General features: G+C 42.1%; 1 protein-coding gene across 2 annotated transcripts; it reads left to right on the top strand.

The window, feature by feature from the left end:
- Nucleotides 1-331: 331 nt before the first annotated feature.
- Nucleotides 332-13,052, top strand: LOC133651733 (collagen alpha-2(IX) chain-like). Of its 2 annotated transcripts, XM_062049806.1 has the most exons (12): nucleotides 342-442; nucleotides 2,184-2,228; nucleotides 2,296-2,372; nucleotides 2,440-2,484; nucleotides 2,544-2,597; nucleotides 2,663-2,734; nucleotides 11,493-11,528; nucleotides 11,612-11,656; nucleotides 12,210-12,242; nucleotides 12,321-12,465; nucleotides 12,533-12,587; nucleotides 12,886-13,052. In XM_062049806.1, exons 4-10 carry the CDS (start codon nucleotides 2,461-2,463, stop codon nucleotides 12,378-12,380), a joined length of 324 nt encoding a protein of 107 aa, XP_061905790.1. In that variant the 5' UTR covers nucleotides 342-442; nucleotides 2,184-2,228; nucleotides 2,296-2,372; nucleotides 2,440-2,460; the 3' UTR covers nucleotides 12,381-12,465; nucleotides 12,533-12,587; nucleotides 12,886-13,052. The 2 variants fall into 2 exon arrangements, with proteins under 2 accessions (XP_061905789.1, XP_061905790.1); XM_062049805.1 differs by lacking the exons at nucleotides 11,493-11,528; nucleotides 11,612-11,656; nucleotides 12,210-12,242; ... (1 more) ...; nucleotides 12,533-12,587; nucleotides 12,886-13,052 and adding an exon at nucleotides 9,918-10,299 and having other exon boundaries at nucleotides 332-442.
- The last annotated feature ends 9,369 nt before the right edge of the window (nucleotides 13,053-22,421 follow it).

Below are 22,421 nucleotides of genomic sequence, written 5' to 3'. Positions count from 1 at the left end.
TAAAGATAATGTACATGTCATTGTACGTCTATATATCTAAATACAAATAATAAGAGGTGTAATGCCACCATTTGTCAGGCTTCTGATTGGACAAAATGTGCATGACAGCAAGTGTATGTGTTTGTGTGTAGACAGAGACACTTTTGAAGCTACACTTGTGTGGATGAACATTGTTTTCACCCCAAATATGTCTTTTTGAAAATGTGACCCACCCATAATGTGTCACAGTTGTTTTATCGATTTTATTTTGAGGTTTGAATTTGTTTTTGGAGCTGTCATTCCACATTTATCAGTATTCACCTTGGTCAGTAGGGGGCAGTAGAGCGTCTCTTCCCAATTGAATGCTATCACCTGCAGACCGGAAGCTTCTTGTCATTGTGAGAGAGCGACCAGTCTGGAAACAACTGACACCTTCTGTGTGCTTTTTCTTCCTGTTTAACAGGTTAGTTTTGCTCAATCAACTCACTGAATAATATCCATGTGATCTTTATAACTTCAAGTACACATTCTGATGCTGGAGCCTAACTCTAAAGTGTAGTTAGTGTTTGTGCAGAGCTCAGTAGTTTGCAAGGTGTAGTTAGTGTTTGTGCAGAGCTCAGTAGTTTGCAAGGTGTAGTTAGTGTTTGTGCAGAGCTCAGTAGTTTGCAAGCTGTAGTTAGTGTTTGTGCAGAGCTCAGTAGTTTGCAAGCTGTAGTTAGTGTTTGTGCAGAGCTCAGTAGTTTGCAAGGTGTAGTTAGTGTTTGTGCAGAGCTCAGTAGTTTGCAAGGTGTAGTTAGTGTTTGTGCAGAGCTCAGTAGTTTGCAAGGTGTAGTTAGTGTTTGTGCAGAGCTCAGTAGTTTGCAAAGTGTAGTTAGTGTTTGTGCAGAGCTCAGTAGTTTGCAAGGTGTAGTTAGTGTTTGTGCAGAGCTCAGTAGTTTGCAAGGTGTAGTTAGTGTTTGTGCAGAGCTCAGTAGTCTGGCTGCAGTCATTCATACAAAATGGCGACGTGAGTGCACAATGTTTATATAGGAACTTTTGATCCTAATTCAGACTCCCAAATTAGAGCTCCCATTTTCTCATTGATTTGATCATGTATTTGTGTATAATGTGTGTGTTCTGAAAGAGGTTTTACATGTGATTCTATTGTGTTTAGACATGGTTATATAAGTTAAGCTCTCAGGAATGGTCAATGAACATTTCAAGTACAGTAACTTAAAGCTGCTATTATAAGAAGAAGAATATGAAGAAAAGTAAAGTATTTAAATGAATGTTGCTAAATTGTGCATTAAGTTAAAGGTGAATATTCCTGAGAAAGACAAGACAGTGAAATAATGTCTAATTGGGCACTATATTGTATGTTTTGGAGTGATGATGTGGATATGTGAAAATATATGGCAAAGGCATACAGTATTGTTATGGTAATTATAACTCCAGTGATGGTTTATTGAGTGTTTTGATGAAAATAGAGGTGAATATAAAGTAAAATACATTGACATGATAATACAAAGTGACAAAAGATATGGGAAATGAAGTGGATTTGTAATTTCTGTTAATAAATTGTGATGAGAGCGACCAGTCTGTAAACAACTGTAACATTCTGTGTGATTTTTCCTGCAGTTTAACAGGACATTATTATCTGACTGCTTGTCCTGGCTACCTGCGACCTGCAACACAAACACTCGGTGTTCGTGTGGACATAGCCTAAGTTTTGTCTTTAATGTCTGTTTTGAGTATTATTTTTACAAAATAAAAATATATTAAAACGGTGCCCGCATATTTTGACTTTTTGGTGAAAAAATGTAGACACCCGGTGTTAACATTTATATTCCAATAATTTTTTTGTTTAAATGCTTGTTCCCCTGACTTATGACTTCAATAGCAAATATGTAACGGTTGTTCTCCAAGTAGCTACTACAGGAAAAAAAACTTTGCTCTCCAAGTACCACCATAATGACCAACATTGAAATACAGTTGCATAGTGGCCATAAGTATTCATTGAATATTTTTGGCCATAGTTTGAACAGTAATACTGTGTTTGCATATTTATGTACCACAGTTAGAGAATCACTGGCTTAGGGAATTGTGTAATACTATCATGAGGTGATTATATATTAAAATGCATATTCATTCACTGTAACATGTGGTCCTAAATAAAGACTATGTTCTAGTACATGTGTATGATTGTGCTGTATTTCTCTCTCTAGGCATTACCTGGTAGTCCTGGGGCCAAAGGTGGACCTGGAGATAAAGTAAGCACTATTAAATCAAACTTTTTACATTATGCACTTCACTTTTAACCACTTTTTCTCTTGCTAGGATGAGCCTGGTCCCAGAGGTCATGCTGGCATGTCCGGTGCCCCTGGACCTTTGAGAGGTCAACCCCTGGACCTTTGGTAAGTACCAGTGCTTATTGATTTGACTGTTTTTCTACTGTACACCTGAAATGACTTGTTGCTATAGGGCGAGCCTGGGGTTCCTGGTATGGAAGGAGTTTCTGGTCCCAAGGTAAATACTTTAGTCAATAACACTGACTCCAGATACTCACCTCATATGTGTAACTGCAGGGAGACCGAGGTCAGCGCGGTCCAGTGGCTCCACAAGGAATAGTCGGAAAGGCTGTAAGTGTTTTGCAATACATTGTGTTGAAAGTACAATACTTATTCATTGTTCTCATATATGACAGGGAAGCAAAGGAGAGAGAGGACCGATGGGTGTTCCAGGTGCTCAAGGTCTGAGTGGAACCAAAGGAGACAAGGTATGTGGTGAAAGAGTCCACCAGGGGGCAGTGTTTACCCAGGAGTTGAATACAAGTCATACATTCAAGCAGGATGAAATATTTCTGTCCTTGTAGTGCTTCAGTACTTTGAATTTATTCTGAAGATAGTATATTATATAAGTATTTATCAATACTTACAATTTCTTCTAAAGATAGTATAACATGTGTTTCTGTCCTTGTAGTACATCATTATGCTGTCTTTTTTTTAATTTTAATAAATATTTATTTTTTTATTTTTTTATTAAATCAACATAAAAAACACAAGATACTTACAATTAGTGCACCAACCCAAAAAACCTCCCTCCCCCATTTACACTCATTCACACAAAAGGGTTGTTTCTTTCTGTTATTATTATTCTGGTTCCTACATTATATATCAATATATATCAATACAGTCTGCACGGGATACAGTCCGTAAGCACACATGATTGTGCGTGCTGCTGCTCCACTAATAGTACTAACCTTTAACACTTCATTTTACAAATTTTCATAAATTACTAGTTTCTATGTAACTGTTTTTATATTGTTTTACTTTATTTTTTATTCAAGAAAATGTTTTTAATTTATTTATCTTATTTTATTTTATAATTTTTTTTAAAAAGGACCTTATCTTCACCAGACCTGGTTGTCAATGAAATTAGATTGTTTAAAGGGTTCTTAAAACCACGTCCAGTCCAGATTATGTCCAGGTCGGGCTCAGCAACACACACCTTCATTTATGTACACTCAAAATTAGGAAACACAACAACAGATTGCATATAATCTACAAACCCCGTTTCCATATGAGTTGGGAAATGGTGTTAGATGTAAATATAAACGGAATACAATGATTTGCAAATCCTTTTCAAGCCATATTCAGTTGAATATGCTACAAAGACAACATATTTCATGTTCAAACTCATAAACATTTTTTTTTTTTTTTTGCAAATAATCATTAACTTTCTAATTTGATGGCAGCAACACGTGACAAAGAAGTTGTGAAAGGTGGCAATAAATACTGATAAAGTTGAGGAATGCTCATCAAACACTTATTTGGAACATCCCACAGGTGTGCAGGCTAATTGGGAACAGGTGGGTGCCATGATTGGGTATAAAAGTAGATTCCATGAAATGCTCAGTCATTCACAAACAAGGATGGGGCGAGGGTCACCACTTTGTCAACAAATGCCTGAGCAAATTGTTGAACAGTTTAAGAACAACCTTTCTCAAGCAGCTATTGCAAGGAATTTAGGGATTTCACCATCTACGCTCCGTAATATCATCAAAGGGTTCAGAGAATGTGGAGAAATCACTGCACGTAAGCAGCTAAGCCCGTGACCTTCCATCCCTCAGGCTGTACTGCATCAACAAGTGTGTGTAAAGGATATCACCACATGGGCTCAGGAACACTTCAGAAACCCACTGTCAGTAACTACAGTTGGTCGCTACATCTGTAAGTGCAAGTTAAAACTCTCCTATGCAAGGCAAAAACCGTTTATCAACAACACCCAGAAACGCTGTCGGCTTGGCTGGGCCTGAGCTCATCTAAGATGGACTGATACAAAGTGGAAAAGTGTTCTGTGGTCTGACTAGTCCACATTTCAAATTGTTTTTGGAAACTGTGAACGTCGTGTCCTCCGGACCAAAGAGGAAAAGAACCATCCGGATTTTATAGGCACAAAGTGTAAAAGGCAGCATGTGTGATGGTATGGGGGTGTATTAGTGGTCAAGACATGTTCTAGGGTGAAAGTGTAAAAGGCAGCACCTGTGATGGTATGGGGGTGTATTAGTGGTCAAGACATGTTCTAGGGTGAAAGTGTAAAAGGCAGCATGTGTGATGGTATGGGGGTGTATTAGTGGTCAAGACATGTTCTAGGGTGAAAGTGTAAAAGGCAGCATGTGTGATGGTATGGGGGTGTATTAGTGGTCAAGACATGTTCTAGGGTGAAAGTGTAAAAGGCAGCACCTGTGATGGTATGGGGGTGTATTAGTGGTCAAGACATGTTCTAGGGTGAAAGTGTAAAAGGCAGCATGTGTGATGGTATGGGGGTGTATTAGTGGTCAAGACATGTTCTAGGGTGAAAGTGTAAAAGGCAGCACCTGTGATGGTATGGGGGTGTATTAGTGGTCAAGACATGTTCTAGGGTGAAAGTGTAACAGGCAGCATGTGTGATGGTATGGGGGTGTATTAGTGGCCAAGACATGGGTAACTTACACATCTGTGAAGGCACCATTAATGCTGAAAGGTACATACAGCTTTTGGAGCAACATATGTTGCCATCCAAGCAACGTTACCATGGACGCCCCTGCTTATTTCAGCAAGACAATGCCAAGCCACGTGTTACATCAACGTGGCTTCATAGTAAAAGAGTGCGGGTACTAGACTGGCCTGCCTGTAGTCCAGACATTGAAAATGTGTGTCACCTAAAATAGCAGAAGGGAGACCCCCGGACTGTTGAACAACTTAAGCTGTACATCAAGCAAGAATGGGAAAGAATTCCACTTCAAAAATGTGTCTCCTCACTTCCCAAACCTTTACTGAGTGTTGTTAAAAGGAAAGGCCATGTAACACAGTGGTGAACATGCCCTTTCACAACTACTTTGGCACGTGTTGCTGGCATCAAATTCCAAGTTAATTATTATTTGCAAAAAAAAAAAAAAAAGTTTATGAGTTTGAACATGAAATATGTTGTCTTTGTAGCATATTCAACTGAATATGGCTTGAAAAGGATTTGCAAATCATTGTATTCTGTTTATATTTACATCTAACACCATTTCCCAACTCATATGGAAACACGGTTTGTATAAACAAAATTAAATTTCCAAAATAATCATTTATGTACAGTTCCGATTGTGTCCAGGTCGGACTCAGCAACACACACCTTCATTTATGTACACTCAAATTAGGAAACACAACAACAGATTGCATATAATCTGTAAACAAAATTACATTTTCAAAATAAGCATTTGAGGACTTCCCATCTTTTTTTAAATGTTTTTTGGCATCATTATTGGTTTCAACCATATAACTTTGTAAAGTTAAAAAATACTGACTAAATGTTTTAAAGAGAGTAATAGTAAGTGAATATATGTTTTTGGCCTTAAAAATAAACATTTTACCGAGTTCTATAATTAAATTGACTTAGTCATGACTGTCAATGATCTCTCCTAAAATAACAGAAACCACATTAAGCTTCATAAACAAACCAATCCTTAAACACATTTTTTCAACTTCCACCCAAAACAAAGACACAATATGACAATACCAAAACAAATGCAGGGTGGATTCAGGCTCCTGACAACAAAATCGGCAATCATCCGACTCTGTCATATTCCATAGTTTTAACATTTTTCCCGTTGGTAAGAAGTTATAGATAATTTTCATTTGAAAATAACGATTTTGCACATCGATAGTAGTTTTGTAGATTAATTTGAATATGGCATCAGTCAAAAAGCAGTCAAAAAAGTCCTCCCATTCTCCATTTGTGTTGTATGAGGCAGCCTTCAAGGATTTCTTTATTAAATAAAAATTATATAATTTTCTATTTATTTTAGTTCCTTTTTGCCAACTAGAATTTCTTATTAGAGGTTTACAAACTAATAATTTAGTAGTTCCATAATTAATTATTTGTTTCCATCTTTTCCCAATGACTCCAGTTAGTTGATCAAATGAAAAGCTTGAGCAAGCATCACCATACCTAGTTGTAAATTCATCATACTTCATAATCTTACTGTTCTCATTGATAATATCATTGACAAAAATGATTCCTCTTTCAAACATATTTTTCCAAAAGAAAGGCTTTCCATCTATTACAATATTAGAGTTCATCCATATTAACTGCTGCAAAATGTCATCTCTTTTTTCTGGCACATCAAATTGAAAACACCACCATGTGTGGATTTTTTCCTTTATGAACCCCGCCATGTTTCCCAGCAGACTCTCTACATAAGAAAAATGGGAGGGCATCACTTGTAAAAAAGGATACAATTTCTTTTGATACAGTACATGTTTTTTGTCCAACAGGACATTTGTGTACCACTCAGTGTTTTAATACATCTTTGGAACAATTGATGCTTTTAAAGACAGACACATAGCTTCAAGGTTGAGAAGTTTCAGGCCCCCATATTCATATTCATTGTACAAAACCTTTCATTTAATCTTTTCTGGTTTGCCGTTCCACACAAAATCGAAGACCCTCCGCTCATAAATCTTAAAAAAGTTTTGTGATGGAGCTGGTAATGACAAAAACAAATAAATAAATTGAGGAATAATTAACAAGTTGACAATAGATATTTTACCATGCAAGGTTATGGATTTCCCTTTCCATAATTGCATAATTTTATCCAGCTTTCTTAGTCGATTATCATAATTTACTGAGCCTAGATCTTCCAGCTTCTCTGGGACAACAACACCAAGTATGTTAACTGGTCCATCTGTCCACAAAACAGGCACTTTGCATTCCATTCGAAAAGACGTTCCCTTTAGATTTCCGATCCTTATTATTATTGTACATTTATCATAATTAAGCTTAAACCCAGATTGCTGTGAAAATATGTCCAAAAGATTAAGAAGGTTCTGCCACCAATGAGGATTGGGGCTGATAAAGAAACTTGTATCGTCTGCATACATTATTTTACTTTCAATATTATTATTACTGAGCCCTTCAATATTTTTATTCAATCTAACTTTAATAGCCGATATTTCCATAGCAATAATAAATAAGTATAGAGACAAAGGGCACCCTTGTTTTAGACCTCTTAATAGAGGTATTGTCCCAGAGATGTATCCATTATTGATGATTCTACAGTTATTTTTAATATATGGCGTCTTCATCCAGTGTAATAAGGTGTTGCCAAAATAGAAAAAAACTAAGCTTTTACAAATAAAATCTAAGCTAATTTTGTCAAATGCCTTCTCAAGGTTGGCTACAAAAATTATTCCTCTTTTATTTTCCATATTATAATTTTTTATCATTTCTAATAACTGTCTAATATTGTTTCCTATGTTTCTTCCTGGTAGGAAACCTGATTGATCTTGGTGAATAATATTTGACCCTAACCCTATCCCTGACCCTAATATTTGACAAAACAGACTTAAGTTGTGTAGCCAAACATTTTGCCAGGATCTTAGCATCGTAACACTGAAGTGTAATTGGTCTCCAATTTTTTAGATAAACTGGGTCTTTATACTGACCATTTATTTCCTGTTTCAATAATAAAGAATTAAGACCTTCTGTTTGAGTGTTAGACAAAAAACCTGTTTTATATGAGTAATTATAACTACAAAAGCAGTAGTTTCTTAACCTCTTTATAAAATACTAGTCAAACCTCAATGGGTATTCCATCTAATCCTGGGGTTTTCCCTGGATGAAAAGACGTAACAGCTTCCACAAATTCTTCCTCTCTAAGGAGGCCTTCACATGAATGGCTTTCTTCTAAATTCAATTTTCTGGAAATTTTTTTTTAGTTTCAAGAGGAATTACTGGATTAGCAAAAATATTTCTAAAGTAATTTTCCATTTCTTTCAACAACGTGGTGTGTGTATCCAATACCTTTCCATTTGTTTTATTAAGGTTGGAAATGTTCTTTTTAAAACTACTTTTTGTTTGGATATTTAAAAAGAATTTTGAACACTTCTCACTTTTTTTCATCCAGATTGCTCAGTCATAACTTTTCAATAATTGTTTTTCAACTAAGTCTGCTAACTCCTCTTGTTTGGCTGTGAAGGAATTCAGTTGCTCACTAATTAGATTATTATTACTATCAATGTTTTTTTGTAAATCATCAATTTCTTTCTTTAATTCCTGTTCTGCCATTTTAAGTTGTTTTTTTTCCCATGAAGATTACGCAATGGCATATCTCCTAAAACAACATTTGAAGGCTTCCCAGACGATTTGGGGATTTGATGATCCTACATTATTTTTTAAATAAGTCAGTAATAAATTGCTTAGTTTTTTCAATAAATTCCTCATCCTGTAGATGCATTTCATTAAACTTCCAATATGTGGGCCCACGTGTATTATCTTCAATTGCAATATTTAATCCTATACAATTATGATCAGAACGCAATTTATCATTGATTGATATTGCAGTCACTTTGTTTAGCAATGAAAATTACATCAATAAAATAGTCAATACGACTTGCCTGGTTTTGTCTTCTCCATGTATAGTACTAACCCAGGATTTTGGAATCTCCAGATATCAATTAAATCAAATGCATCCATAATATTGTGAATTTTTTGTAAAGATTGAGGATGATAATCCATTGAAAAATTCCCTTTTCGGTCCAGAACTTTATCCAAGGTAACATTAAAGTCCCCTACAGTAATCATTTCCCCTTGTTGTTCTTGCAACATGTCACTTATTTCTTCAAAAAAAGCAGGTTCATCAACATTTGGCCCATACAGATTCAACACACACATCTTTTGACCCTGAATAATCATATTTAATATTAACCAGCGTCCTTGTGAGTTTTTCCATAGAGTTAAATTGAAAATTAAAACATTATTTTATTAAGATTAAGATTAAAGATTAAAGTACCAATGATTGTCACACACACACTAGATGTGGTGAAATGTTATTGTATTTATTTATTCTAACTAACTATGAAATGATATAACATATATACAATGTGCTTCTGTCAGCAGCTTAGATTCTTTTGATCCGCGCTGTGGCATGGTTGCAGGGAACAATGGGCCACTCGGCGTTCGAGGCACCTTATCTTCAGCCAAATCACCCTTGTGAGTAGTATATATCTCACCAATTGCAGAGAGGTGGATATATATAGCGTAAACCACTTCAAATCTTGTGTCACTGGCGCGTTGATGCCATTTATAACATTACATACTGAGACTTGTGTAGAGACGGTCTCAGCTCACGGCGGCCTAACCCTAACCCATTATGCTGTCTTTTACACTTGGTATATTATATAAGTATTTCTGTCATTGTACTGTAGTGCATCAATACATACACTGTCTTTGAAATATAATATGTGTTTCTATCCTTGTACTGTAGTACATCAATACTCCCAAAGATAGCATAAACGTATGTATTTACACTTTCTCCTAAAGATAGTATAATATATAAGTAATTATGTCCTTGTACTGTAATAAATACACTCTCTTCTAAAGTAGTATATTATATAAGTATTTCAGTATATCAATACATAAACTTTCTTCTAAAGATAGTATATTACACTGTGGAGAGGCGGGGCCGGCGAGCGAGCAGCGAGGCAGGGAGCGCCGGAGCCTGGCCCAAGATGGCGGCGGGGAGGCGTTGCCGGCGAGCGAGCGGCAAAGCAGGGCACGCCAGAGCCCGGCCCAAGATGGCGACGAGGAGGCGGGGACGGCGAGCGAGTGGCGAGGCGGGGCGCGCCGGGAGCGACGCCGCAATCGTGCCCAGGTGCGCGATCCGCACACCTGGGCACGATCATCCAATCTCCTCTCGCTGAAGAAAAGGGGCGCAGCAGAGAGAGACAGAGGAGAGACTGGAAGGAGCAAAAGAAAAGCTGACGCGGAGCGAGAGAGGAGAAGACCCGGAGACAAACAACGACGAGCGAGCGAAGAAGAGGCGCTGAAAAGCGACTGAGACTGAGAGGTTTTATTTGCAAAAATAAACAAACGTCAACTCTGCTGGAAATGTCTCCATTTGATGGTCTAGGGAACCCACGAGACGGCTTGAGTCTGTCACATATACGTTTTTGCGTCTTTGTATTGTACATCAATACTAAATTCTCCTAAATGTAGTATATTATGTAAGTACATCAATACATACACTTTCTTCTATATAAGTACTTTAGTACATAAATACCTACACTTTTTTCTAAAGATAGTAAATTATATAAGTATTTCAGTATATCAATACTTAGTTTCTTCTAAAGACACAATGTGTAAGTATTTATGCCGTTGTACTGTAGAACATCAATACATAAACTTTCTTCTAAAGATTATATAAGTATTTCTCTCCTTGTATTGTAGTACATCATTACTTAAATTGTCTTCTAAGTATTTCAGTACCTGAATACTTACACTTCCTGTTAAGATACAATATTGTATAAGTGTTTCAGTACATCAATACTTAGTTTCTTCTAAATATACTATATATATATAAGTGTTTCTGTCCTTGTACTGTAGTACATCAATACTTACACTTTCCCCTAAAGATAGTGTGTTACATAATTATTTCAGTACTTCAATACTTGCACTTTCTCCTAAAGGTAGTATATTATATGTATTTCTGTCCTTGCACTGTAGTACATCAATACTTACACTTTCTCCTTAAGGTAGTATATTATGTAAGTATTTCAGTACATCAATACTTACACTTCTTCTAAAGATAGTATATTATAAAAGTGATTCTGTCCTTGCACATCAGTACTTACTCTTTCTCCTAAAGGTAGTATACTATATAAGTATTTCAGTACATCAATACATACACTTTTTTGTAAAGATTGTACGGTATATAAGTGTTTCTGTCCATCAATACTTACACTTTCCCCTAAAGGTCAAAATTATATTATATAAGTGTTTCTGTCCTTGTACTGTAGTACATCAATACTTATATGTTCTTCTAAAGGTCTAAAGTGAATTATACAAGTATTTCTGTCCTAAACAGTAGGGCATCAATACTTACACTTTCTCCTAAAGGTAGTGTTTTATAGAAAGTACTGGAATTAGTTATTGTGTATGAGATGTATTTACAGTATATTTTTAACTCCACCATGTCATACATGTATAAGTTTGTCTCTTGTCATTCAAAGGGCTTCCAAGGAAGAGGTGGACCCAAAGGAGACATTGTGAGTATCACTTTTGTTTGTGAATGATTGGAGCCTTCATTATTTCAGGAAACACTAACAAATATTCAGTTTTCTGCTTGAAGGGAGACCCTGGTGTGGAGGGGATGGCTGGTGAGAAAGGTGAAAAGGTAAGAACAGTCATTTTGGACTTTCTGAAGTTGACCTATTAATATTTCAATGTTGAAAGCAAAGACAAATAATATATTATTTGACTGAGACCCCTTTTGGGTCCCTAGGACTTTTAACAATCCTCAAGGAAAGACTTTAAGGTTTTAAAAACAACAAATATCAAAATGGCCCCTACATTCGATAACTTTTCAGTGTGCGGCCCTTTGTGGTAAATTTTTGGACATCCCTGGTTTAGTTTTAATGAATAGCTGAGCAGAAAGGAATCTTGTATAGATTATAGATTACTAGTACTTAAAAAAAAAGAGAGAGTCATTGTGTTTCAGTATTGTTTTCCCCGCAACTAGTAGGAACCCTCATTCTGTAGTTTTTGTACAGAATATTGTTGGACAATCTTCTAACGCTGCATTCAAACTTTTTCATAGTTGAACTCTACATGTAGAAACACAACCGTTTCTTGATGCTGTGCTTATAACTAAACGAGGAAAACAAACCTAAAGGACCAGAGCCTACAATCATTAAAATCAGTAACTCATGATTGTTTGCTTGTGACAGGGTATGTCTGTAAAATCTGGCCCTAAAGGACAGGTGAGTTGTGTATGATCATGTGTTAGGTAAATATACACTTCATGCACTTGTATTCAGCCTACATTTGTGTGTTTGCAGCACAGAGTGAGGGGAGACCTTGGACATAACGGTCCAACTGGAGACTGGGAAGCCAGGTGATCTAGGACCCCCTGGACTGCCTGGTCCTCGGGGGTTGAACGGCATGAGAGGAGTGCCTGGCATGCCGGGTATTGAGGGTCCACCGGTGAGTCCACTTCCTGTCTGGGAAATGTAAAGGTTGTCACTTTTACACAATGTTGTTCTTCTCTCAGGGACAAGATACATCTGGCCAGCATGTTATTGATGTGGTGCTAAGAATGTTGCAAGGTGAGCTTTCACACTCAAATTTCCCCCCCCAAAATAATAATTTGCTTGTTATTGTAAACAACAACTCTATTTAATGTGTAAAGTATCAGTTCTATCTGTCAAAAGTATAAATGACAGTTAGCCAAAATCAAATCAAAACCATACATGTTGGAAGATGTGTGGAGATGTAGTGGCGAGGGAATGGTTAGGGTTTTATAGGAAGTACTGGAATTAGAGTTATTGTGTATAAGATGTATGTACAGTATATTTTTAATCTCCACATTATACAGTTTCTAAATTAATCTCTTTGTTGTGACAGAGAGGCTGGCAGCAGTAGCAGTGAGCAATAAAAGGGCTGTGCCATGGGACCACCCAGCTCTCCTGGACCTCCGGGATCAACGGTTCCACGAGGACCACATGGTTTGCCTGGTTCTCGAGGAATTTCTGGGATGATAAGAGCGGACGGACAGATCGGAAACACAGGTCTTAAAGGTAGGAACATGTTAAGTTTCATCTACAGTAATGTGTGTGCATAAGTAAACATATGTGTACATATACATATTTAAACATATGTATATGCATACATATGTGTACATATGTATGCATAGTTTTTTTTAGTCAGTATACAAACGTATGTTTGTATACTAACGAACTAGGGTTAGGGTTAGGGCTAGGGGTTAGGAGTTAGGGTTAGGGTTAGGGTTAGGGTTAGGGTTAGGGTTAGGGTTAGGGTTAGGGTTAGGGTTAGGGTTAGGGTTAGGGTTAGGGTTAGGGTTAGGGTTAGGGTTAGGGTTAGGGTTAGGGTTAGGGTTAGGGTTAGGGTTAGGGTTAGGGTTAGGGTTAGGGTTAGGGTTAGGGTTAGGGTTAGGGTTAGGGTTAGGGTTAGGGTTAGGGTTAGGGTTAGGGTTAGGGTTAGGGTTAGGGTTAGGGTTAGGGTTAGGGTTAGGGTTAGGGTTAGGGTTAGGGTTAGGGTTAGGGTTAGGGTTAGGGTTAGGGTTAGGGTTAGGGTTAGGGTTAGGGTTAGGGTTAGGGTTAGGGTTAGGGTTAGGGTTAGGGTTAGGGTTAGGGTTAGGGTTAGGGTTAGGGTTAGGGTTAGGGTTAGGGTTAGGGTTAGGGTTAGGGTTAGGGTTAGGGTTAGGGTTAGGGTTAGGGTTAGGGTTAGGGTTAGGGTTAGGGTTAGGGTTAGGGTTAGGGTTAGGGTTAGGGTTAGGGTTAGGGTTAGGGTTAGGGTTAGGGTTAGGGTTAGGGTTAGGGTTAGGGTTAGGGTTAGGGTTAGGGTTAGGGTTAGGGTTAGGGTTAGGGTTAGGGTTAGGGTTAGGGTTAGGGTTAGGGTTAGGGTTAGGGTTAGGGTTAGGGTTAGGGTTAGGGTTAGGGTTAGGGTTAGGGTTAGGGTTAGGGTTAGGGTTAGGGTTAGGGTTAGGGTTAGGGTTAGGGTTAGGGTTAGGGTTAGGGTTAGGGTTAGGGTTAGGGTTAGGGTTAGGGTTAGGGTTAGGGTTAGGGTTAGGGTTAGGGTTAGGGTTAGGGTTAGGGTTAGGGTTAGGGTTAGGGTTAGGGTTAGGGTTAGGGTTAGGGTTAGGGTTAGGGTTAGGGTTAGGGTTAGGGTTAGGGTTAGGGTTAGGGTTAGGGTTAGGGTTAGGGTTAGGGTTAGGGTTAGGGTTAGGGTTAGGGTTAGGGTTAGGGTTAGGGTTAGGGTTAGGGTTAGGGTTAGGGTTAGGGTTAGGGTTAGGGTTAGGGTTAGGGTTAGGGTTAGGGTTAGGGTTAGGGTTAGGGTTAGGGTTAGGGTTAGGGTTAGGGTTAGGGTTAGGGTTAGGGTTAGGGTTAGGGTTAGGGTTAGGGTTAGGGTTAGGGTTAGGGTTAGGGTTAGGGTTAGGGTTAGGGTTAGGGTTAGGGTTAGGGTTAGGGTTAGGGTTAGGGTTAGGGTTAGGGTTAGGGTTAGGGTTAGGGTTAGGGTTAGGGTTAGGGTTAGGGTTAGGGTTAGGGTTAGGGTTAGGGTTAGGGTTAGGGTTAGGGTTAGGGTTAGGGTTAGGGTTAGGGTTAGGGTTAGGGTTAGGGTTAGGGTTAGGGTTAGGGTTAGGGTTAGGGTTAGGGTTAGGGTTAGGGTTAGGGTTAGGGTTAGGGTTAGGGTTAGGGTTAGGGTTAGGGTTAGGGTTAGGGTTAGGGTTAGGGTTAGGGTTAGGGTTAGGGTTAGGGTTAGGGTTAGGGTTAGGGTTAGGGTTAGGGTTAGGGTTAGGGTTAGGGTTAGGGTTAGGGTTAGGGTTAGGGTTAGGGTTAGGGTTAGGGTTAGGGTTAGGGTTAGGGTTAGGGTTAGGGTTAGGGTTAGGGTTAGGGTTAGGGTTAGGGTTAGGGTTAGGGTTAGGGTTAGGGTTAGGGTTAGGGTTAGGGTTAGGGTTAGGGTTAGGGTTAGGGTTAGGGTTAGGGTTAGGGTTAGGGTTAGGGTTAGGGTTAGGGTTAGGGTTAGGGTTAGGGTTAGGGTTAGGGTTAGGGTTAGGGTTAGGGTTAGGGTTAGGGTTAGGGTTAGGGTTAGGGTTAGGGTTAGGGTTAGGGTTAGGGTTAGGGTTAGGGTTAGGGTTAGGGTTAGGGTTAGGGTTAGGGTTAGGGTTAGGGTTAGGGTTAGGGTTAGGGTTAGGGTTAGGGTTAGGGTTAGGGTTAGGGTTAGGGTTAGGGTTAGGGTTAGGGTTAGGGTTAGGGTTAGGGTTAGGGTTAGGGTTAGGGTTAGGGTTAGGGTTAGGGTTAGGGTTAGGGTTAGGGTTAGGGTTAGGGTTAGGGTTAGGGTTAGGGTTAGGGTTAGGGTTAGGGTTAGGGTTAGGGTTAGGGTTAGGGTTAGGGTTAGGGTTAGGGTTAGGGTTAGGGTTAGGGTTAGGGTTAGGGTTAGGGTTAGGGTTAGGGTTAGGGTTAGGGTTAGGGTTAGGGTTAGGGTTAGGGTTAGGGTTAGGGTTAGGGTTAGGGTTAGGGTTAGGGTTAGGGTTAGGGTTAGGGTTAGGGTTAGGGTTAGGGTTAGGGTTAGGGTTAGGGTTAGGGTTAGGGTTAGGGTTAGGGTTAGGGTTAGGGTTAGGGTTAGGGTTAGGGTTAGGGTTAGGGTTAGGGTTAGGGTTAGGGTTAGGGTTAGGGTTAGGGTTAGGGTTAGGGTTAGGGTTAGGGTTAGGGTTAGGGTTAGGGTTAGGGTTAGGGTTAGGGTTAGGGTTAGGGTTAGGGTTAGGGTTAGGGTTAGGGTTAGGGTTAGGGTTAGGGTTAGGGTTAGGGTTAGGGTTAGGGTTAGGGTTAGGGTTAGGGTTAGGGTTAGGGTTAGGGTTAGGGTTAGGGTTAGGGTTAGGGTTAGGGTTAGGGTTAGGGTTAGGGTTAGGGTTAGGGTTAGGGTTAGGGTTAGGGTTAGGGTTAGGGTTAGGGTTAGGGTTAGGGTTAGGGTTAGGGTTAGGGTTAGGGTTAGGGTTAGGGTTAGGGTTAGGGTTAGGGTTAGGGTTAGGGTTAGGGTTAGGGTTAGGGTTAGGGTTAGGGTTAGGGTTAGGGTTAGGGTTAGGGTTAGGGTTAGGGTTAGGGTTAGGGTTAGGGTTAGGGTTAGGGTTAGGGTTAGGGTTAGGGTTAGGGTTAGGGTTAGGGTTAGGGTTAGGGTTAGGGTTAGGGTTAGGGTTAGGGTTAGGGTTAGGGTTAGGGTTAGGGTTAGGGTTAGGGTTAGGGTTAGGGTTAGGGTTAGGGTTAGGGTTAGGGTTAGGGTTAGGGTTAGGGTTAGGGTTAGGGTTAGGGTTAGGGTTAGGGTTAGGGTTAGGGTTAGGGTTAGGGTTAGGGTTAGGGTTAGGGTTAGGGTTAGGGTTAGGGTTAGGGTTAGGGTTAGGGTTAGGGTTAGGGTTAGGGTTAGGGTTAGGGTTAGGGTTAGGGTTAGGGTTAGGGTTAGGGTTAGGGTTAGGGTTAGGGTTAGGGTTAGGGTTAGGGTTAGGGTTAGGGTTAGGGTTAGGGTTAGGGTTAGGGTTAGGGTTAGGGTTAGGGTTAGGGTTAGGGTTAGGGTTAGGGTTAGGGTTAGGGTTAGGGTTAGGGTTAGGGTTAGGGTTAGGGTTAGGGTTAGGGTTAGGGTTAGGGTTAGGGTTAGGGTTAGGGTTAGGGTTAGGGTTAGGGTTAGGGTTAGGGTTAGGGTTAGGGTTAGGGTTAGGGTTAGGGTTAGGGTTAGGGTTAGGGTTAGGGTTAGGGTTAGGGTTAGGGTTAGGGTTAGGGTTAGGGTTAGGGTTAGGGTTAGGGTTAGGGTTAGGGTTAGGGTTAGGGTTAGGGTTAGGGTTAGGGTTAGGGTTAGGGTTAGGGTTAGGGTTAGGGTTAGGGTTAGGGTTAGGGTTAGGGTTAGGGTTAGGGTTAGGGTTAGGGTTAGGGTTAGGGTTAGGGTTAGGGTTAGGGTTAGGGTTAGGGTTAGGGTTAGGGTTAGGGTTAGGGTTAGGGTTAGGGTTAGGGTTAGGGTTAGGGTTAGGGTTAGGGTTAGGGTTAGGGTTAGGGTTAGGGTTAGGGTTAGGGTTAGGGTTAGGGTTAGGGTTAGGGTTAGGGTTAGGGTTAGGGTTAGGGTTAGGGTTAGGGTTAGGGTTAGGGTTAGGGTTAGGGTTAGGGTTAGGGTTAGGGTTAGGGTTAGGGTTAGGGTTAGGGTTAGGGTTAGGGTTAGGGTTAGGGTTAGGGTTAGGGTTAGGGTTAGGGTTAGGGTTAGGGTTAGGGTTAGGGTTAGGGTTAGGGTTAGGGTTAGGGTTAGGGTTAGGGTTAGGGTTAGGGTTAGGGTTAGGGTTAGGGTTAGGGTTAGGGTTAGGGTTAGGGTTAGGGTTAGGGTTAGGGTTAGGGTTAGGGTTAGGGTTAGGGTTAGGGTTAGGGTTAGGGTTAGGGTTAGGGTTAGGGTTAGGGTTAGGGTTAGGGTTAGGGTTAGGGTTAGGGTTAGGGTTAGGGTTAGGGTTAGGGTTAGGGTTAGGGTTAGGGTTAGGGTTAGGGTTAGGGTTAGGGTTAGGGTTAGGGTTAGGGTTAGGGTTAGGGTTAGGGTTAGGGTTAGGGTTAGGGTTAGGGTTAGGGTTAGGGTTAGGGTTAGGGTTAGGGTTAGGGTTAGGGTTAGGGTTAGGGTTAGGGTTAGGGTTAGGGTTAGGGTTAGGGTTAGGGTTAGGGTTAGGGTTAGGGTTAGGGTTAGGGTTAGGGTTAGGGTTAGGGTTAGGGTTAGGGTTAGGGTTAGGGTTAGGGTTAGGGTTAGGGTTAGGGTTAGGGTTAGGGTTAGGGTTAGGGTTAGGGTTAGGGTTAGGGTTAGGGTTAGGGTTAGGGTTAGGGTTAGGGTTAGGGTTAGGGTTAGGGTTAGGGTTAGGGTTAGGGTTAGGGTTAGGGTTAGGGTTAGGGTTAGGGTTAGGGTTAGGGTTAGGGTTAGGGTTAGGGTTAGGGTTAGGGTTAGGGTTAGGGTTAGGGTTAGGGTTAGGGTTAGGGTTAGGGTTAGGGTTAGGGTTAGGGTTAGGGTTAGGGTTAGGGTTAGGGTTAGGGTTAGGGTTAGGGTTAGGGTTAGGGTTAGGGTTAGGGTTAGGGTTAGGGTTAGGGTTAGGGTTAGGGTTAGGGTTAGGGTTAGGGTTAGGGTTAGGGTTAGGGTTAGGGTTAGGGTTAGGGTTAGGGTTAGGGTTAGGGTTAGGGTTAGGGTTAGGGTTAGGGTTAGGGTTAGGGTTAGGGTTAGGGTTAGGGTTAGGGTTAGGGTTAGGGTTAGGGTTAGGGTTAGGGTTAGGGTTAGGGTTAGGGTTAGGGTTAGGGTTAGGGTTAGGGTTAGGGTTAGGGTTAGGGTTAGGGTTAGGGTTAGGGTTAGGGTTAGGGTTAGGGTTAGGGTTAGGGTTAGGGTTAGGGTTAGGGTTAGGGTTAGGGTTAGGGTTAGGGTTAGGGTTAGGGTTAGGGTTAGGGTTAGGGTTAGGGTTAGGGTTAGGGTTAGGGTTAGGGTTAGGGTTAGGGTTAGGGTTAGGGTTAGGGTTAGGGTTAGGGTTAGGGTTAGGGTTAGGGTTAGGGTTAGGGTTAGGGTTAGGGTTAGGGTTAGGGTTAGGGTTAGGGTTAGGGTTAGGGTTAGGGTTAGGGTTAGGGTTAGGGTTAGGGTTAGGGTTAGGGTTAGGGTTAGGGTTAGGGTTAGGGTTAGGGTTAGGGTTAGGGTTAGGGTTAGGGTTAGGGTTAGGGTTAGGGTTAGGGTTAGGGTTAGGGTTAGGGTTAGGGTTAGGGTTAGGGTTAGGGTTAGGGTTAGGGTTAGGGTTAGGGTTAGGGTTAGGGTTAGGGTTAGGGTTAGGGTTAGGGTTAGGGTTAGGGTTAGGGTTAGGGTTAGGGTTAGGGTTAGGGTTAGGGTTAGGGTTAGGGTTAGGGTTAGGGTTAGGGTTAGGGTTAGGGTTAGGGTTAGGGTTAGGGTTAGGGTTAGGGTTAGGGTTAGGGTTAGGGTTAGGGTTAGGGTTAGGGTTAGGGTTAGGGTTAGGGTTAGGGTTAGGGTTAGGGTTAGGGTTAGGGTTAGGGTTAGGGTTAGGGTTAGGGTTAGGGTTAGGGTTAGGGTTAGGGTTAGGGTTAGGGTTAGGGTTAGGGTTAGGGTTAGGGTTAGGGTTAGGGTTAGGGTTAGGGTTAGGGTTAGGGTTAGGGTTAGGGTTAGGGTTAGGGTTAGGGTTAGGGTTAGGGTTAGGGTTAGGGTTAGGGTTAGGGTTAGGGTTAGGGTTAGGGTTAGGGTTAGGGTTAGGGTTAGGGTTAGGGTTAGGGTTAGGGTTAGGGTTAGGGTTAGGGTTAGGGTTAGGGTTAGGGTTAGGGTTAGGGTTAGGGTTAGGGTTAGGGTTAGGGTTAGGGTTAGGGTTAGGGTTAGGGTTAGGGTTAGGGTTAGGGTTAGGGTTAGGGTTAGGGTTAGGGTTAGGGTTAGGGTTAGGGTTAGGGTTAGGGTTAGGGTTAGGGTTAGGGTTAGGGTTAGGGTTAGGGTTAGGGTTAGGGTTAGGGTTAGGGTTAGGGTTAGGGTTAGGGTTAGGGTTAGGGTTAGGGTTAGGGTTAGGGTTAGGGTTAGGGTTAGGGTTAGGGTTAGGGTTAGGGTTAGGGTTAGGGTTAGGGTTAGGGTTAGGGTTAGGGTTAGGGTTAGGGTTAGGGTTAGGGTTAGGGTTAGGGTTAGGGTTAGGGTTAGGGTTAGGGTTAGGGTTAGGGTTAGGGTTAGGGTTAGGGTTAGGGTTAGGGTTAGGGTTAGGGTTAGGGTTAGGGTTAGGGTTAGGGTTAGGGTTAGGGTTAGGGTTAGGGTTAGGGTTAGGGTTAGGGTTAGGGTTAGGGTTAGGGTTAGGGTTAGGGTTAGGGTTAGGGTTAGGGTTAGGGTTAGGGTTAGGGTTAGGGTTAGGGTTAGGGTTAGGGTTAGGGTTAGGGTTAGGGTTAGGGTTAGGGTTAGGGTTAGGGTTAGGGTTAGGGTTAGGGTTAGGGTTAGGGTTAGGGTTAGGGTTAGGGTTAGGGTTAGGGTTAGGGTTAGGGTTAGGGTTAGGGTTAGGGTTAGGGTTAGGGTTAGGGTTAGGGTTAGGGTTAGGGTTAGGGTTAGGGTTAGGGTTAGGGTTAGGGTTAGGGTTAGGGTTAGGGTTAGGGTTAGGGTTAGGGTTAGGGTTAGGGTTAGGGTTAGGGTTAGGGTTAGGGTTAGGGTTAGGGTTAGGGTTAGGGTTAGGGTTAGGGTTAGGGTTAGGGTTAGGGTTAGGGTTAGGGTTAGGGTTAGGGTTAGGGTTAGGGTTAGGGTTAGGGTTAGGGTTAGGGTTAGGGTTAGGGTTAGGGTTAGGGTTAGGGTTAGGGTTAGGGTTAGGGTTAGGGTTAGGGTTAGGGTTAGGGTTAGGGTTAGGGTTAGGGTTAGGGTTAGGGTTAGGGTTAGGGTTAGGGTTAGGGTTAGGGTTAGGGTTAGGGTTAGGGTTAGGGTTAGGGTTAGGGTTAGGGTTAGGGTTAGGGTTAGGGTTAGGGTTAGGGTTAGGGTTAGGGTTAGGGTTAGGGTTAGGGTTAGGGTTAGGGTTAGGGTTAGGGTTAGGGTTAGGGTTAGGGTTAGGGTTAGGGTTAGGGTTAGGGTTAGGGTTAGGGTTAGGGTTAGGGTTAGGGTTAGGGTTAGGGTTAGGGTTAGGGTTAGGGTTAGGGTTAGGGTTAGGGTTAGGGTTAGGGTTAGGGTTAGGGTTAGGGTTAGGGTTAGGGTTAGGGTTAGGGTTAGGGTTAGGGTTAGGGTTAGGGTTAGGGTTAGGGTTAGGGTTAGGGTTAGGGTTAGGGTTAGGGTTAGGGTTAGGGTTAGGGTTAGGGTTAGGGTTAGGGTTAGGGTTAGGGTTAGGGTTAGGGTTAGGGTTAGGGTTAGGGTTAGGGTTAGGGTTAGGGTTAGGGTTAGGGTTAGGGTTAGGGTTAGGGTTAGGGTTAGGGTTAGGGTTAGGGTTAGGGTTAGGGTTAGGGTTAGGGTTAGGGTTAGGGTTAGGGTTAGGGTTAGGGTTAGGGTTAGGGTTAGGGTTAGGGTTAGGGTTAGGGTTAGGGTTAGGGTTAGGGTTAGGGTTAGGGTTAGGGTTAGGGTTAGGGTTAGGGTTAGGGTTAGGGTTAGGGTTAGGGTTAGGGTTAGGGTTAGGGTTAGGGTTAGGGTTAGGGTTAGGGTTAGGGTTAGGGTTAGGGTTAGGGTTAGGGTTAGGGTTAGGGTTAGGGTTAGGGTTAGGGTTAGGGTTAGGGTTAGGGTTAGGGTTAGGGTTAGGGTTAGGGTTAGGGTTAGGGTTAGGGTTAGGGTTAGGGTTAGGGTTAGGGTTAGGGTTAGGGTTAGGGTTAGGGTTAGGGTTAGGGTTAGGGTTAGGGTTAGGGTTAGGGTTAGGGTTAGGGTTAGGGTTAGGGTTAGGGTTAGGGTTAGGGTTAGGGTTAGGGTTAGGGTTAGGGTTAGGGTTAGGGTTAGGGTTAGGGTTAGGGTTAGGGTTAGGGTTAGGGTTAGGGTTAGGGTTAGGGTTAGGGTTAGGGTTAGGGTTAGGGTTAGGGTTAGGGTTAGGGTTAGGGTTAGGGTTAGGGTTAGGGTTAGGGTTAGGGTTAGGGTTAGGGTTAGGGTTAGGGTTAGGGTTAGGGTTAGGGTTAGGGTTAGGGTTAGGGTTAGGGTTAGGGTTAGGGTTAGGGTTAGGGTTAGGGTTAGGGTTAGGGTTAGGGTTAGGGTTAGGGTTAGGGTTAGGGTTAGGGTTAGGGTTAGGGTTAGGGTTAGGGTTAGGGTTAGGGTTAGGGTTAGGGTTAGGGTTAGGGTTAGGGTTAGGGTTAGGGTTAGGGTTAGGGTTAGGGTTAGGGTTAGGGTTAGGGTTAGGGTTAGGGTTAGGGTTAGGGTTAGGGTTAGGGTTAGGGTTAGGGTTAGGGTTAGGGTTAGGGTTAGGGTTAGGGTTAGGGTTAGGGTTAGGGTTAGGGTTAGGGTTAGGGTTAGGGTTAGGGTTAGGGTTAGGGTTAGGGTTAGGGTTAGGGTTAGGGTTAGGGTTAGGGTTAGGGTTAGGGTTAGGGTTAGGGTTAGGGTTAGGGTTAGGGTTAGGGTTAGGGTTAGGGTTAGGGTTAGGGTTAGGGTTAGGGTTAGGGTTAGGGTTAGGGTTAGGGTTAGGGTTAGGGTTAGGGTTAGGGTTAGGGTTAGGGTTAGGGTTAGGGTTAGGGTTAGGGTTAGGGTTAGGGTTAGGGTTAGGGTTAGGGTTAGGGTTAGGGTTAGGGTTAGGGTTAGGGTTAGGGTTAGGGTTAGGGTTAGGGTTAGGGTTAGGGTTAGGGTTAGGGTTAGGGTTAGGGTTAGGGTTAGGGTTAGGGTTAGGGTTAGGGTTAGGGTTAGGGTTAGGGTTAGGGTTAGGGTTAGGGTTAGGGTTAGGGTTAGGGTTAGGGTTAGGGTTCGGGTTAGGGTTAGGGTTAGGGTTAGGGTTAGGGTTAGGGTTAGGGTTAGGGTTAGGGTTA

The sequence above is a fragment of the Entelurus aequoreus genome, linkage group LG06, assembly GCF_033978785.1.
Source record: "Entelurus aequoreus isolate RoL-2023_Sb linkage group LG06, RoL_Eaeq_v1.1, whole genome shotgun sequence".
Taxonomy (NCBI): Eukaryota; Metazoa; Chordata; class Actinopteri; order Syngnathiformes; family Syngnathidae; genus Entelurus; species Entelurus aequoreus.
Note: the sequence above shows the minus strand (reverse complement) of the source record. Positions and strands in the feature narration are given on the sequence as shown.